This window comes from Salmo trutta, chromosome 2, assembly GCF_901001165.1.
Source record: "Salmo trutta chromosome 2, fSalTru1.1, whole genome shotgun sequence".
NCBI lineage: Eukaryota > Metazoa > Chordata > Actinopteri > Salmoniformes > Salmonidae > Salmo > Salmo trutta.
The window spans coordinates 36,624,811-36,642,848 of NC_042958.1; the positions used below are offsets into that span (position 1 = coordinate 36,624,811).

Genomic DNA, 18,038 nt, shown 5'->3' on the forward strand with positions numbered 1-18,038 from the left:
GTTTCTTTTGGTAATGGCCTCAACTACCACGAGTCATCACGGACCCATCTTTCGTTCAATACTCAGCCCCCCCCCATTTTATATTTATCTAGATACTTTGTTACTTTTGAACTTTCTCTATATAAACTTCTAAAAACGGTATACTGAATATGAATCCTCAGCCTGATTTTAGTGGTTACCACCTTACCTACATCAGATTTTTTAACAATATATACGTCTAATGCAAGTTTAGATCCTACCACCAAAAGACATGAATAAAGACTACTGACCTTATTCTTGCAGCTGAGAATTCAATGTAGGTTGGATCTCGTCACCGTTTCTGTCGTGTACCAGTTCGCCACCGGCCTGAAATGGACCCTCAATTTCAGAGGTCAGGTCTTTATCTTACGGATCTCTGATCCGCCCGTGCACGGTTTTCGGCGCTCCCATGGGACGACAGAAACAGGTATTGAGATCCGGCTCAAAGGACGAAGTTGTCACGAGAATTTTGCTATCTCAATGGTTGAACTCAACTATCACTCAAGCTTTGTCTATTTCCCAGAGGTCGTAAATCTCCGGTTAATAAAGAATTAGACAAAGTCTCAGATTCTGCAATAGATCAGTCCTTTATTCAGAGAACACTCTGACTTCACAATCTTTTTATAGCACACACACACACAAATTAACTCACATCAGTAGAAACTCCACCTCTCTTTAGGTGGGCTGTATTTTTCCAAAGTTCACATACATTGTTTATCACCTTTCTGCAACATGTTTCATCATTTTCTGCAAGCCTAGCCATTTCTAACAGTTTTTCTCCTCCCTAGGGTGGGGAGGCCTCTTTCCAGTTATTAGTTTCACCATTATCACAAGTCAACAGTTCAGTTGTCATTGAACGTCACAACTATACCCAGTTCATATTGCGAAATAGTAACACAATGGCCTAGTCACACACATTGTTGAATTATGACTCTTAACACATTTCATACAATTATATGGTTTCAGGGTGGAATGCTTTAGTCATTATTCTATCAATACTGTTGCCCTAGAGCACACAAAAACGAAACATACCTCGGCACCACAGGTAACTTCCACAAAGCTGTGAACGATCTGAGAGACAAGGCAAGAAGGGCCTTCTATGCCATCAAAAGGAACATAAAATTCGACATACCAATTAGGATCTGGCTAAAAATCCTTGAATCAGTTATAGATCCCATTGCCCTTTATGGTTGTGAGGTCTGGGGTCCGCTCACCAAGCAAGAATTCACAAAATGGGACAAACACCAAACTGACACTCTGCATGGAGAAATCTACAACAATATATTTTGTGTACAATGTAAAACACCAAATAATGCATGCAGAGCTGAATTAGGTCGATACCCGCTAATGATCAAAATCCAGAAATGAGCCGTTAAATTCTACAACCACCTTAAAGGAAGCAATTCCCAAACCTTCTATAACAAAGCCATCACCTAAAGAGATGTGAACCTGGAGAAGAGCCCACTAAGCAAGCTGGTTCTGGGCTCTGTTCACAAACAACAACAGACCCCACAGAGCTCCAGGACAGTAACACAATTAGACCCAACCAAATCATGAGAAAACAAAAAGATAATTACTTGACACATTGGGAAGAATTTACAAAAAAACTTTGCAAACTAGAATTCTATTTGGCCCTAAACAGAGAGTACACAGTGGCAGAATATCTGACCACTGTGACTGACACAAAATGAAGGAAATCTTTGACTATGTACAGACTCAGTGAGCATAGCCTTGCTATTGAGAAAGGCCGACAAAGGCAGACCTGGCTATCAAGAGAAGACATGCTAGTGTATGTGCACACTGCCCACAAAATGAGGTGGAAACTGAGCTGCACTTCCTAACCTCCTGCCAGTTGTATGACCATATTAGAGACACATATTTCCCTCAGATTACACAGACCCACAAAGAATTAGAAAACAAATCCTATTTTTGTGGTGAAATACCACAGCAGCATGATTTGTGACTTGTTGCCACAAGAAAAGGGTAACCATTGAAGAACAAACACCATTTTGAATACAACCTATATTTATGTTTATTTATTTTTCCTTTTGTACTTTAACTATTTGCACATCATTACAACACTGTATATAGACATAATATTACATTTGAAATGTCTTTATTCTTCAGGGCTCCCGAGTGGTGCAGCGGTCTAAGCACTGCATATCAGAGAAAGAGGTGACACTACAGTCCCTGGTTCAAGTCCAGGCTGAATCACATCTGGTTGTGATTGGGAGTCCCAATTGGCCCAGTGTCATCTGGGTTTGGCTGGGGTAGGCCATCATTGTAAATAATAAATAAAGAAATTCCTTGCCTAAATAAATAAAAAATAAATACACTACTGTTCAAAAGTTTGGGGTCACTTAGAATTGTCCTTGTTTTTGAAAGAAAAGCAACATTTTGTCCATTCAAACAAAATCAAATTGATCGGAAATATAGGCAGAGTTCCTCTGTCCAGTGTCTGTGTTCTTTTGCCCATCTTAATCTTTTATTTTTATTGGCCAGTCTGAAATATGGCTTTTTCTTTGCAACTCTGCCTAGAAGGCCAGCATCCTGGAGTCGCCTCTTCACTCTTGATGTTGAGACTGGTGTTTTGTGGGTACTATTTAATGAAGCTGCCAGTTGAGGACTTGTGAGGCATCTGTTTCTCGAACTAGACACTCTAATGTACTTGTCCTCTTGCTCAGTTGTGCACCGGGGCCTCCCACTCCTCTTTCTATTCGGGTTAGAGCCAGTTTGCGCTGTCCTGTGAAGGGAGTAGTACACAGCATTGTATGAGATCTTCAGTTTCTTGGCAATTTCTCGCATGGAATAGCCTTCATTTCTCAGAACAAGAATAGACTGACGAGTTTCAGAAGAAAGTTCTTTGTTTCTAGCCATTTTGAGCCTGTAAACGAACCCACAAATGCTGATGCTCCAGATACTCAACCAGTCTAAAGAAGGCCAGTTTTATTGCTTCTTTAATCAGCACGACAGTTTTCAGCTGTGCTTACATAATTGAAAAAGGGTTTTCTAATGATCAATTAGTCTTTTAAAATGATAAACTTGGATTAGCTCGCACAACGTGCCATTGGAACACAGGAGTGATGGTTGCTGATAATGGGCCACTGTACGCCTATGTAGATATTACATAAAAAATCTGCCGTTTCCAGCTACAATAGACATTTACAACATTAACAATGTCTACGCTGTATTTCTGATCAATTTGATGTTATTTCAATTTACCAAAAAAATTGCTTTTCTTTCAAAAACAAGAACATTTCCAAGTGACCCCAAACTTTAGAACGGTAGTGTACATATTTTGGAACTAATGTTTACTATTCATTTTATATTTCACTTTTGTTTATTATCTATTTCCCTTGCTTTGGCAATGTAAACATATGTTTCCCATGCCAATAAAGCCCCCTAAATTGGAGAGAGAGAGAGAGAGAGAGAGAGAGAGAGAGAGAGAGAGAGAGAGAGAGAGAGAGAGAGATACTTGTACTGTGTAGGGCGTGATGTTTATTTCTGCACATGCTTGGTACGATATAGTAACCGTGTTTGTCGTCCAGTAATTTGGGCTGACAATAAAGGTATATGTGGGAGAATACAGTGCTCTCTTCTGACAGAGAAGTGATGCACGGAGGCCTGAAATGACTTGAGCTTTGCCAACCGGCATTAAAAATGAAATGACAAAGTTGGAACACATTCCCTTTACCCCAGCCAGCTGTCATTCGATCAACTACTGGACTATAACAATACATTACATTACCAGCCTGACTCACTGTCGTCCCATGCTCAGTCAAATATGGAATGAAAAATGGGATGGTGTTAAAGGAAAGTTTTTTTACTTATTCGATACTGAATTTGTATTTTAAACCTTAAGGTAATATTATTATTATTATAGTCAAAATAATAAATACAAATTCAAACATTTGACATTTCCATACATCCAATGTTTCCAGCAAATTGCCTCAGTGCCTAGACAGTCGAGAAGACGGTTGTAAGCATAATGCAGAATTGTCCCTTACTTGTTATTTTACCTCCAGAAGGTTTCCAAAATATTTTCTATAATATTTGCCCTCACTAATTAAAGGTCTGCCAGAGATTGCCAAGGCACGATTCCTAAGCTTTCAGAAACAATCTGTAGTCAAGCATTTTAAATGAAAATGTATTTGTGATTTAAATGGTCAGTGAGAGGAAAATTAACTTACGAAATGTTGAAAATGAAATATTAGACAAGGTGCAGTGGGAGACAGCAGACAGAGATGGTAATTTTGTGGAACTGGAAATCCCGCCTTGGCAGAATTGTGTGACATTTTACATTTATCTGTGTTCTGCATGGCTTGTAATGTTAATGGTCATTTTATGGGACCGAACTGGAATGAAAATGGCGTTATCTCAGATTGCCTCCAATGTAGAATTGTGTAAGGGAGCGCAGTTGTATCCTTTATTTTCCATTTTCCAGTAATGTGACTTATTGCATGATCTGTCCTCTGTTTTTGAATGTATGAATTCAGACCATTTTTTATCAGGCAGTTCTACTCAGAACACCATTACAAACACACACATTTACTGAAGCAAAGGCTATACAGAGAGGCTGTAGTATTTTAGCACTGGGTTGTTTGAACATTCATCTTCATTGGTTAGAGATTTAGAAATGTGGAGTAAAAAGTACTTGCTGAATGGCTTCTGATGCTTTTATTTCTACCAAGCTATTCAAACTGAATTTTCCTCTAGGGATACTTAAAAATCGAGTTACTGACATTGTTAATATTCAGTTGAAGTATGTAGTATTCAGAAACAGCGCTGAATACTTTCTAAAGGAATATATATTTATTTCATAATGGACGAGTAGCTATTATTGGAATACAATATTTGTTCAATACAAAAACATCATTATCAATACATCTTTTCAGTAAAAATCTACCATCTACTTAAAGAGACTTTCCGGAACATTTGCGTACTTTTTAGCCAGTAGCTCTGAAAGTAGCGCTCAAGGGCCAAAACGGGTCCCTGAAATGTCGTACTATGTCATTATGTGCAGATGCAGTATGTCATTGCTCACTCTCTCTCTCTCTCTGCTATGCCGCTGAGCCATTGGGCCCGCCCTGCAACCTCATTGTAAAATGCTGGGCAGGCCTGGGCCAGCCTTCTTCTTTCACTGTGAAACTTGTCAATGTGCACCTTGCTAGCTGTCACTGAAATGGCGAGGGGCTAAAACTCATCGGCTGGAGCTCTAATTCCTAGGGGGCTGGCCCACGTGGGCCAAGCTTGCAGTGCTCAAATTGGCGCTACACAGCTTCCAGAAAACAGTCGCTTTCAAACTATGGATTTCCTGGCTAATTGAGGTAAGGTAGTAATTCTACTCATAGATTTTGCATTTAGGAACAACACATCAAGCCCAAAAGAGGGAGGTTTAAAAAATACTTACATAGTCGCCAAAGTTATGGAACGTCTCTTTAATAATAACATGAAATCAATAAAGACTTATCTACTAATCAATAATGCTTACACTCAACCCGCATTTACACATTTTTATCAATAGTCTGTGCACTTAACATGTCCTTTCCCTACCAAGGTCAGACAGGCATACACTAAACACAGGCATTTCAAAAGTAATAGAAACATCTCAATAGAACAAAGTGCTACTCCAATAAGGGCTCAGGGGGTCACAACACCAGCCAGCCCAGCCATATCACACTAAGGTCACTATTAAACATGGCTCTCCAATTCCATGTCTGTGAAACCAGAGAGCTTGTGGTGATATTTGTCAGCATATGGTGTTGAAACAAACCCCATGGCCATTAGGAGGAGCCTGGTCCGCTAGGCTGCTAAAAGCTATCTGTGGTTACTAATTGCTGGCCGGGGCCTAATTGCCTTAATTAATAGGCTTGGTGTCTCAGGCCTGAGACAGGGACAGGGGGGCTTATATCAGTGTCAGATGATTTCTGGGGAGTGGTGTTGGGGTCCCTGGGGGGCCATCTCTGGGCTCACCGCAGACACATCACAGATGGAGATCCATTACTCACTGATCATAAGAGAGCATCACTAACTAGATCTCAGCGTAGAGAGAAAAGCAACGGTTTCTGACTTCGTTCAAACACATCGCCCACCCCTCTCTTCTTGTACTCTCCTCCTCTCCTCCCTCTTTCTCTCTTCCTAGCCTTATGGTTACTGAATTACGTAACTGTAATTCACAGTGACAAAGTAGGCTAGCACCTTTTGCCCTGACCGTGGAGGTTTGTTCAATGAGCTCTGTGAAATTAGCCCTGGTACTCTCATTTTCCAGCTGCAGGGAAATGGTTAAAAGACACAGATCATATGAAATTAGAACTGATTCAACAAATCTGCTGCTTTCCCCTCTGCCTAATCCTCCTCCCAACCCCCTCTTCCCCTCTGCCTGCTCCTCCTCCCAACTCCCTCTTCCTTTCTGCCTGCTCCTCCTCCTAACCCCCTCTTCCCCTCTGCCTGCTCCTCTCTCCAACCCCCTCTTCCCCTCTGCCTGCTCCTCTCTCCAACCCCCTCTTCCTTTCTGCCTGCTCCTCCTCCCAACCCCCTCTTCCTTTCTGCCTACTCCTCTCTCCAACCCCCTCTTCCCCTCTGCCTGCTCCTCCTCCTAACCCCCTCTTCCCCTCTGCCTGCTCCTCTCTCCAAACCCCTCTTCCCCTCTGCCTGCTCCTCTCTCCAACCCCCTCTTCTCCTCTGCCTGCTCCTCTCTCCAACCCCCTCTTCCTTTCTGCCTGCTCCTCCTCCCAACCCCCTCTTCCTTTCTGCCTACTCCTCCTCCCAACCCCCTCTTCCCCTCTGCCTGCTCCTCTCTCCAACCCCCTCTTCTCCTCTGCCTGCTCCTCTCTCCAACCCCCTCTTCCCCTCTGCCTGCTCCTCCTCCCAACCCCCTCTTCCTTTCTGCCTGCTCCTCTCTCCAACCCCCTCTTCCCCTCTGCCTGCTCCTCTCTCCAACCCCCTCTTTCCCTCTGCCTGCTCCTCTCTCCAACCCCCTCTTCCCCTCTGCCTGCTCCTCATCCCAACCCCCTCTTCTACTCTGCCTGCTCCTCTCTCCAACCCCCTCTTCCCCTCTGCCTGCTCCTCTCTCCAACCCCCTCTTCTCCTCTGCCTGCCCGTCTCTCCAACCCCCTCTTCCCAACCCCCTCTTCCCCTCTGCCTGCTCCTCTCTCCAACCCCCTCTTCCCCTCTACCTGCTCCTCTCTCCAACCCCCTCTTCCCCTCTGCCTGCTCCTCTCTGCCTGCTCCTCTTCCCCTCTGCCTACTCCTCTCTCCAACCCCCTCTTCCCCTCTGCCTGCTCCTCTCTCCACACCCCTCTTCCCCTCTGCCTGCTCCTCATCCCAACCCCCTCTTCTACTCTGCCTGCTCCTCTCTCCAACCCCCTCTTCCCCTCTGCCTGCTCCTCTCTCCAACCCCCTCTTCCCCTCTGCCTGCTCCTCATCCCAACCCCCTCTTCTACTCTGCCTGCTCCTCTCTCCAACCCCCTCTTCCCCTCTGCCTGCTCCTCCTCCCAACCCCCTCTTCTCCTCTGCCTGCTCCTCTCTCCAACCCCCTCTTCCCCTCTGCCTGCTCCTCTCTCCAACCCCCTCTTCCCAACCCCCTCTTCCCCTCTACCTTCTCCTCTCTCCAACCCCCTCTTCCCCTCTGCCTGCTCCTCTCTGCCTGCTCCTCTTCCCCTCTGCCTACTCCTCTCTCCAACCCCCTCTTCCCCTCTGCCTGCTCCTCTCTCCACACCCCTCTTCCCCTCTGCCTGCTCCTCATCCCAACCCCCTCTTCTACTCTGCCTGCTCCTCTCTCCAACCCCCTCTTCCCCTCTGCCTGCTCCTCCTCCCAACCCCCTCTTCTCCTCTTCCTGCTCCTCTCTCCAACCCCCTCTTTCCCTCTGCCTGCTCCTCTCTCCAACCCCCTCTTCCCCTGTGACTGCCCCTCATCCCAACCCCCTCTTCTACTCTGCCTGCTCCTCTCTCCAACCCCCTCTTCCCCTCTGCCTGCTCCTCCTCCCAACCCCCTCTTCTCCTCTGCCTGCTCCTCTCTCCAACCCCCTCTTCCCCTCTGCCTGCTCCTCTCTCCAACCCCCTCTTCCCAACCCCCTCTTCCCCTCTGCCTGCTCCTCTCTGCCTGCTCCTCTTCCCCTCTGCCTACTCCTCTCTCCAACCCCCTCTTCCCCTCTGCCTGCTCCTCTCTCCACACCCCTCTTCCCCTCTGCCTGCTCCTCCTCCCAACCCCCTCTTCTCCTCTGCCTGCTCCTCTCTCCAACCCCCTCTTCCCCTCTGCCTGCTCCTCCTCCCAAACCCCTCTTCTCCTCTGCCTGCTCCTCCTCCCAAACCCCTCTTCTCCTCTGCCTGCTCCTCTCTCCAACCCCCTCTTCCCCTCTGCCTGCTCCTCCTCCCAACCCCCTCTTCTCCTCTGCCTGCTCCTCCTCCCAAACCCCTCTTCTCCTCTGCCTGCTCCTCCTCCCAACCCCCTCTTCTCCTCTGCCTGCTCCTCCTCCCAACCCCCTCTTCCTTTCTGCCTGCTCCTCCTCCCAACCCCCTCTTCCCCTCTGCCTGCTCCTCATCCCAACCCCCTCTTCTCCTCTGCCCTCTCCTCTACCCCTCTGCCCTCTCCACTACCCCTTCCTCTTCCCTCTTCAAGCACCTTGTCCGCATCCAGGAAAGACTTTTAAGTTTCAGGTGCACGCATACATTTCTTCTGATGATATATTGTCCTGGTGGGGAATTTCACATACTGCTGCGGCCTTTTGCTGAACCTGTTGCTAGTCAGTGAGCACAATAGGTGTATAAGTGGCGAGGTTCTTCATTCATCATACATTGTTCTTGGACCGCAAATATCTCATATGCGATTCAGGAGGAAACTACTAAAACGGCACAAAGAATCCCTGTAGGAAGCAGCTGAGGTTATATCAAATGCTGTGCAATAAATAATATATGGATTGTTTGCATGTGTAATGGAATATACATTTTTGATGTTTGCATTTTGCCATCATTTCGGTTTATGTGGTATGAAACTCACAATTAGTGGTGCTCGTGATTGACATTATACATCTCTCATACATTTCTGACACTATCTTTGTCTATGAATTTTGAAGTCAGTTTTTCCCCCCAATCATATTCGCTGCTGTGTTGTGTTGTATTAAAGAGCATTACTAATCACAAGAGGCTCTGTGTTACTCAGAAGTCTCCACATCACTGGGGCTGACAATGTTGTGCTGGTGGGCATGTTGTGCTGTGCAAAAGTGCTTACACGCTCCCACAGACAACCAAAGGGAATAATTAAAGACAGAAGATGTAGGCAGAAGAATGGAGAGCAAATCCCATTGTTTGGGGTTATTTCATCCCACTGAATTCTTTCTCTCCTTCTATTCTCACATTTCTCTCCCCAAATTCACTATGGGTCTATGGCGCACTTTCAAACACATATGTAAGCGAGGCAGTGTACAACAAAGGGGCTATGATGTCCTACTCATCCCTACATTGTCTTTTCATTCTTTCAGAATAATTTGATATCTGGGGGAGTGGGTGAGTGAGCAGGCGAGCGAGGCAATGCTTAATAACCCCATAATGTAGCTGCCTGGAAGCTGAGAATGAAAGATGTTTTTTAAAGGACAAGCCGTGTGCTCTCATTTCTCCCTCCCTTCTCTCTTGTTTTCTAATGGCATAATTTCTTTAAACCCCCACAATCCCAACTGTTACCAAAATAATCCCCAATGAAATTCTAATTTAAGTTGAGCAGACTATTAGAGGAGCTCGACTACACTCCGTTTTGGGAGCAGTAAATGTAGCCCCTCAATCTCTCCCAGCTTTTACTGTCAGTCAGAGAGCACTCAGTCATCTCTGTGCATCAGGTCCACAATATTGATTTTACCACCCACTGAAACAGCCGCATGAACATACATTTTGCATGAGGCTTTTACGCGCGGCCTCCTCCTCGGTCTGACAACACATGATGGGACCATGGACAGGCTGTAATAACCCTGGCCTGCCAGGGCTAACAGGCTTGACCGGGGCTCCAGACTCTACTGTAGTATATACCACTGAAGGACAAAAGGCAGAGCTAGAGGGCCAATCATGTCTGTTGTGTTCAGTGACACACATTCTGTATCACCTCCACCTCTGTCTGAACCTCCCTTCTGGACGGACTTTGAAGAGCGAGAGAAGCCTGCTATGTTCATAGGGACTTTCCTACTTGAGTGGGCTAAGCAGCCACGCCTGGTGTTACATCTTTATTGACTATAGTACTGTAGTAATTGATGTATGATATTGACATTTCACATGGACAGATACAGGGTTAAATAGAGTAGGGACAAAATGAGAAATAACGATTGAAATCAACTATAGCAATTAAATATCTACAGTGAATCTTAACTAAAGTTGTCCCCTTTCCTAACATTACAGTCTCAAGTTTTTGTATTCTAATATCTCCATGGAGAGGACTCAATACTTTAAAATCCTTCCCCTGGGGTGAGAATTCCACAACACAGCTTGAGATTGCATTGCATCACAAAGGGATCTGTGGATCCCTACAAGCAGAGCGTTTTACTTTGTAAAACCCCATGGCCCACTCAACTCAGTCTCAACTGCTTCCATTTTTCTAGTGTCTAAACACCTCCAAAGCGGTATTGAAACACTGACTGCGGGTAATATTTTTACACAGTTGGTTCTTTGATCCCGGTTTTATTTCCCTGTGATTATTCCAACCATGGTGAAGGAGCAGGAATCTATTTTGATGCTGAAATTTGAAATCCTTCCCTACCCTATAAAAAAAGGTGAAGGGAAGCACGTCATTATGCTGAATTATTATGCTTGAGCCACCATATTGCAAATACCAATAACATGAACTATTTCTTGGGAGATAGCAATCCTCCTAAAATGATTTACCACTGTGATAAAAGTGGCAACAAATGTTTTCATCCAGTTTATCAGTCCAAGTGAGTTTACTCTTAATCCTAGGGGTAAAAATGTCTTTCCTCCGTCATAATTACCAAGCGCCTCGCCGACCGGCCCATCTCTCTCCAGTGTAGTAATTACCTGTGTGGCTCATTGAGCAACCAATTGAGACGGTGCTTTATGTGCTCCCACTGAGAACGGTGAGGCAGAGAAATAATAGGGATGTTGTTCCTCTCCTCTCCCTTGACTTGTTCAAGAACCACAGCACAGTTTAGAAGACCCCTAAAATACAGAATGAGTCAGAACAGAAATGTTTATTTACTTCATGAAGGCACCTCTTCAGACCCCTGACTATGTGTACAGAGGGTAGTGCGTACAGCCCAGTACATCACAGGGGCCAAGTTTCCTGCCATCCAGGACCTCTATACCAGGCGGTGTCAGAGGAAGGCCCTAAAAATTGTCCGACTCCAGCCACTCTAGTCATAGACTGTTCTCTCTGCTAGATAACGGCAAGCGGTACCGGAGCGCCAAGTCTAGGTCCACTTCTAAACAGCTTCTACCCCCAAGCCATAATACTCCTGAACATCTAATCAAATTGCTACCAAGACTATTTGCACTACCCCCCTATCTATGCATAGTCACTTTAATAACTCTACCTACATGTACATATTACCTCAATTACCTCGACTAACCAGTGACTAACCGGTACATTGACTGTACCGGTACCCCAGTATTTAGCCTCGCTATTGTTATTTTACTGCTGCTCTTTAATTATTTGTTACTTTTATTTCTTATTTTATTCCATAAAAAAAATACAAAAAAGTATTTTTCTTAAAACTGCATTCTTGGGCTTGTAAGTAAGCATTTCACTGTAAGGCATACATACACCTGTTGTATTTGGCGCATGTGACAAATACGATTTGATTTGATTTACTACAACATGCTAATGAAGCTGGGCAGAGAGAGGGGTGAAAATAGATAGCGGTCAGAAAGAAATGTCTCATCTCACTGTGTACTGGAAGGCTTACAGGATAGATAGAGCATTGTTTTGTTTTAGGTACATTCGTTTTTTGACCTTTTGATGTTTTATGCCTCCGAACGTTTGAACACATATTGTACTGTACAGTTTTGCACTGAATGTTGTAACCTAGACTAGAATCATTGTATCCTGTTTGAGGGATTTCATCTCCCACCTACTGGGACCTCTTATGATCCAGAAGTATTACTGAAATGCACATCTAATGTTTTAAGTTGATTCATGTCTTTTGAGTCCTTTTTCTGTGATGTGGCTTATTCCTTATTATCCTCATTAACAGAGGATTGCTGGTTCAACAGTCAGATTGGGACCCTCGCTCTTTTACCACTAAGCATGGTGCCTATATAAGTGAGAGGACCACTCGAACATAGTACCAGGATTGGTAAGCACGCAGCCAGGGAAGTGTAGAGCATATAATGAGCTCCATAGGATCCCAGCAGCCTTTTGGCCTGTCTCCAACTTCACCGAGCCTCCCTTTCTCATCCTCCATCCATCCACTGTCTGCTTGAGGAGGAAGGAGGAAGAGCACAAACAATTAGTGGAGACAGAGCTGCTGGATCATGTGCTCAGCCAAAGCCATCAGACAGCCGCGGTTAGAAGAATGTGCTTCCTAAAGCCGGGTGCCCAGTTACAAGGGGGAGAAGGGTCAGTGGGCTTGAAAGTCTTAACAAGATGACAGAATTTATAAACCACAGCTGTTAAAGAATATAGTTACCTGTGGTGCAGCCCTTATAATAAGGCCACATGGGGCTTCTTCCATATTCCCTCAGTATTTGTTTTCCTTCTTCTTCATATTCTTTTGTCGTGCCACTCTTTCCTCCTCTGCCTCAGGTCAGCGCTTGGAGGAAATTCTCCGAATCCTCTTTGATCTTCCCTAGGTTTCAAATGTTTTTTTTACAGACATTTTCTATTTATCTCTCTCTCGCTCTCCTTTTCGTTTGTTCGTTCTGTCTTTCTTTCATTCGTCCCATTTTCCATCTTTTAACTGGCGCACTCCACATTTTCTTGTGGTTCACTTGTAAGGGAAGACAGAGAGAGGCGCCCGGTCCTGTCATACTTTGCGAGACAACTTGCCCCAACATTTCAAGTGAGAATTGGACTCTTGGCTTTCGCGAGCCCAAGATGATATATAATTCATGGTGGGGTTTGGGAGAGGTGTCAATGTGTCAGGAGGTAGAAGAAATGTAAAAGTGTTGCTGCTGTTTACTGGCCCAGAGACACTGGCCACGTCCTAAATGGCAACCTATTCCCTTTAAAGTGCAATACTTTTGAGCAGGGTCCGATATTGCTCTGGTAAAAAAGTAGTGCAGTTTATAAGGAATAGGTTGCCATTTGGGATGTACTCACTAGCTTCCTTCGCTGGCATTCTTCTTCTGCTACTTAGAACTGAGGAAAAGGGGGAGGTCTTGATCAAATTTTCGCATGCGCCTGTCCAGAACCAAGAGCGACCAGACTAATCAAAGAAATGTCTGCCCTGATGTTTTATTTATTAATCTCACTATGAAACAGCCCATGGTTTAATTAGTGAAGTGCAATGATTCAGTACGTATACAAGTTTGTCTACCCCTCTATTCACGAATGCTCTGTTGCATTATCAATACGCCAATCAACACAATTTTTTGTGCCATTGATCTGTTGTTATTCTCTCAATTTCTCGAGACCTCTCGTTGTTTTTTAAGGCTGAAAAACAACTATTGCAGTAGCCTTGTCACTAAAGGTTACATTGATGTTATACGGCTTAAAATAGCATTCATAACATATAGAAAGTAGATAATAGTACTTTGGCAATATACTGTAGTACACTCACACGTAGTCCCAGAACTGGCAAAAACAAGGTCTTAGGCTGCAGGTAGAACAGAGTGAGTGGCAAGAGCCCTCTGAATATCAATCGGATCTTTGTATGGTGCCGGTCGTGCACCACACCGCCAGTACCTCTTCCCAAGGAACCAAGTCAAGTAGATTCACAGTCAAATGAACGGCCAAATGTTCTACGTCTCAGAGCGTAGTCTTCTCCTTCCTTTTACTGGAGAACGAGTGGGTCAGTTAGAAATGTGATGTATCGGTCAAATCAACTGGTATGCATGTCTTTATATTTGGTTTTGCTATTAGAAAACGTGTGGTTTTTTGCACTCTTTTCATTCTAATTACTGACTGATAAGGATAAAATGCTGTATGCCTTAGGTCAATACAGTCACTTATACAGTCACTTATACAGTCACTAAGGGCTTTGTTAAAAAACAAGAACCAAGGAATTTCAGAGTCAATGGCTACAAATTTGTGCCATCACATACTGTACTATAGAAGCGCTGAATACAGTGCACTAGGAAAGTATTCAGACCACTTGACTTTTTCCACATTAGATCGAGTTCAAGTCCAGGCTCTGGCTGGGTCACTCAAGGACATTCAGAGACTTGTCCCGAAGCCACTCCTGCGTTGTCTTAGCTGTGTGCTTAGGGTCGTGGTCCTGTTGGAAGGTGAACCTTTGCCCCATTCTGAGGTCCTGAGCACTCTGGAGCAGGTTTTCATCAAGGATCTCTCTGTACTTTGCTCCATTCATTTCCCCTCGATCCTGAATAGTCTCCCAGTCCCTGCCACTGAAAAACATTCACACAGCATGATGCTGCCACCACCATGCTTCACCGAAGGGATGGTATTGGCCAGGTGATGAACGGTGCCTGGTTACCTCCAGACGTGACGCTTGGCATTCAGGCCAAAGAATTCAATCTTGGTTTCATCAGACCAGAGAATCTTGTTTCTCATGGTCTGAGAGTCTTTAGGTGCATTTTGGCAAACTCCAAGCGTGCTGTCATGTGCCTTTTACAGAGGTGTGGCTTCCGTCTGGCCACTCTAACATACTGTAAAGGCCTGATTGGTGGAGTGCTGCAAAGATGGTTGTCCTTCTGGAATTTCATAGCAAAGGATCTGAATACTTATGTAAATAAGGTATTTCTGTTTTTATTTTTTCTGAATTTGCAAAATATTCTAAAAACCTGTTTTTGCTTTGTCAATATGGGGTATTGTGTAGATTGATGAGGATTTTTATTTTATTTAATACATTTTAGAATAAGGCTGTAACGCAACAAAATGTGGAATGAGTGAAGGGGTCTGAATACTTTCTGAATGCACTGTAAATGTACAATAGGTATTATGGGAGTGAAAATGTATTCCTTTCCCATCTTGTCCTGTCAATTTCTTTCCTGTACTGTCCTGATTCCGCAACAGTTCTACAACCCTTACAACCCCGGAACTTTCCTGTCCCTTCCCGATAAAAATCACTCCTGTCCCTTCCCGATAAAAATCACTCCTGTCCCATCCCATGCGAGTTTTTGCAGTCAGAAATATGTTGGCTATTGTGCTTGTTTAGGAAGTATTGAAAATAATTTCAGTAATGTAATATGTGACTGTGATATGTGGTTGTCTTTACTATTTTAGTTAAACGCAATGACTGTAGGCTTAAATCGCTCTGGATAAGAGCATATTCTAAATGACGATGGATTAAGGCTGGAGGATGAGGACAGAGACCACAGCAGGACGGTCTGCTCAGCACAGCACAAATACGTAGCCTACAGCTGAGCATTGCCCACATTATTTTTTTATTTAACTAGGCAAGTCAGTAAAGAACCAATTCTTATTTACAATGATGGCCTACACCAGCCAAACCCAGATGATGGTGGGTAAATTGCACGCTGCCCTATGGGACTCCCAATCACAGCTGGTTGTGATACAGCCTGGATTCAAACCAGGTTGTTTGTTGTGACACCTCTAGCACTGAGATGCAGTGCCTCAGACCGCTGCGCCACCTGGGAGCCCCATATGAACATTTACAGCATGAACATACAAAATAAAAACCGAGTGGCAGTACTGCATAAGTCAATCTATTTCTATTTTGCTCTTCACCTCAGATGATACGGGTTTAGTTAAATACATTAACAATTGGGCTTGACAGTAAAGTTGTTAGGAGTACATGTATTCTCCCGCTCTCCGGTTGGTAGCCTATTTGATTAAACCGCAGCATTTTTTACAAGCCTTTCTTGTCAAAGACAACTCCATAAAATGTTGCTAAAACATCGCTCTTTCCTTGGCTCTAATGTTAATGTTAGTGATGGGTCCTTGGCTGCAACAAGACATTTGCAATTCCTTGAACAATTCATCATTTAGACTACTGATGTAGGATGGCATCTGAACCCTACAACAACTGGAGTGAGCCGACAGAAGGGCCAGAGGGGAAATGACATTTAAAACAAATGTTTATTAAGTAAACTATATAAATCCTACACAGTTGTTGTTTCATGAAATGCTCCACACATGACATATTTATATTTTTATAAAAACATTTTATAACTATTCCTGTACTGCCCGTTCCAGTTGACTGTTGATCCTGTCCCATCCTGTCTCGATCTTTACTCCCATTCCTGCCAGAATCCCGCGAGATTCGGGAGTCCTGTTCCCCTGTCAAACTCAAGTATGCGTGACTGTCTCTCTGAAACAACACTGTCTGTGTGTTTCACTGAAACTGTGCATGAAATCTATTAACATTTAAATCTAGAAATGAGGATAATGGCATGCCATTATTGAATCCAATTAGTTAATGGATTGATTTCTTAAGATGTCCAGTCAAGATGAATGGCTCTTCATAGGAGATTTTCTGCAATTAAACCCAAGATCGTGGCATTCATTGCGTGAAATTGAACAGATTCTCTCTAGAGAGAGCAATTATGTCAATCAATGTATATTGCTTTGTCCTCTAACTTGAAGTTAAGTGGTTCTGTAAGTCCGTTGTAGAAGTTAAAATACTACAGGACCTTGTTGTGGAGCTGACCAATTTACATCATCGTTCCACACCTCCACCTAGTATGTATCGTGTGTCTGAGGCGCGACCATTCTTTTTCAGTATGATAACCTGACTGCTGGTTTTCATGATTGCACATGAATGTCTTACAATAGCTTTGGAATGCCTCTGACTAGTTTTAGACGGTGATGATGATAACAATGGAGATGATATCAGGAGGTTGACACTCTGCTTCTGTTTCTCTTCCTTCTTCAGCTACCTCATCCCTGAATTCCCAGCTTCAGCACCTGCAGCAGCTCCAACAGATACAACAGCACCACCATCAGCAACAACAGCACCACCATCAGCAACAACAGCACCACCATCAGCAACATCAACACTCCCACAGCCACGCTCACAACCAGCTGTCATCGCGGGGTCGCATGACCCCGCCCAGCCTTCAGCAGTCCTCTGTCTCGGTCCCCTCCCCTGGCTCCGCCTCCTCCTCCACCACCTCCATGACTGGCTCTGGCCAACCGCCACAGTCTTCGCCCCTCCGGCAAAACCAATCGCCGGCCCGCAGCCTACCCTCGCCCGTCACCCCACCCATGCCACTGCAGGTGAGCTCACTCTTACCCCCTCCTGTTAGCGTACGCCAATGGTTTAGTCACAAAATGATCTAGAACTTTGTTATCCAAGTTGGAAGAATAGTGGTTTGTGTAGACCTTACTGCTTATTGCTGCTGCACCTTTGACACCGTCATACAAAACTTCAGCAAATGGATGTGTTTTTCAATTGTCTTACTAGTGGTGATATGCTATTGTTGGGTGCGATTTGTGTAGAGACGGAGGCCAACCTCGATAACACAATGCTGATGCCTACTTAATAGACCTTGTTTGTCCAGGTACTCTGTTCTATACTTGATATGAACCAAGACCCAGTGTTTGACTCCTGGCAGGCAGCTCTGCTGTCAGTGTGGGGAACATAAAATGTGCATCTCATTGACAAGGTCATCCTACAGTGAGAGGTTTCTTCAATGCACACTAAACCCGAGTCTCGAGCCATCATGCATAACTTTTTCAGCTGATCCATCTCGGATAGATCATGTTATCCATCCCAGCTCTCATCAACATTTATCAGTCCTTTTTAGCTTAGCTGCCCTTCCCTTCCCTCATCCGACCTCCTTTTCAGTCAGTTTGTCTGTCCATCAATCTCGGCCCCCTTCTGTCCATCTGACGATAATAACCTATTTTATATCCCTGTGGTTTCATTTCTGGTGGAGCCTGGCCAGGGTCGCCTCCCTCTCCCCAGCCACATTCATCAGCGTCAGGCCCCTTATTGGGTTGT

General features: G+C 44.5%; 1 protein-coding gene across 1 annotated transcript in view; it reads left to right on the forward strand.

The window, feature by feature from the left end:
* LOC115154672 (POU domain, class 6, transcription factor 2-like) overlaps positions 1 to 18,038 on the forward strand; it is a 125,149-nt gene that overhangs the window by 42,011 nt on the left and 65,100 nt on the right. Inside the window, exon 5 of the mRNA XM_029701147.1 lies at positions 16,968 to 17,311. Within this exon, the coding sequence (XP_029557007.1) occupies positions 16,968 to 17,311 (344 nt within the window). The remainder of the gene's footprint in view (positions 1 to 16,967; positions 17,312 to 18,038) is intronic.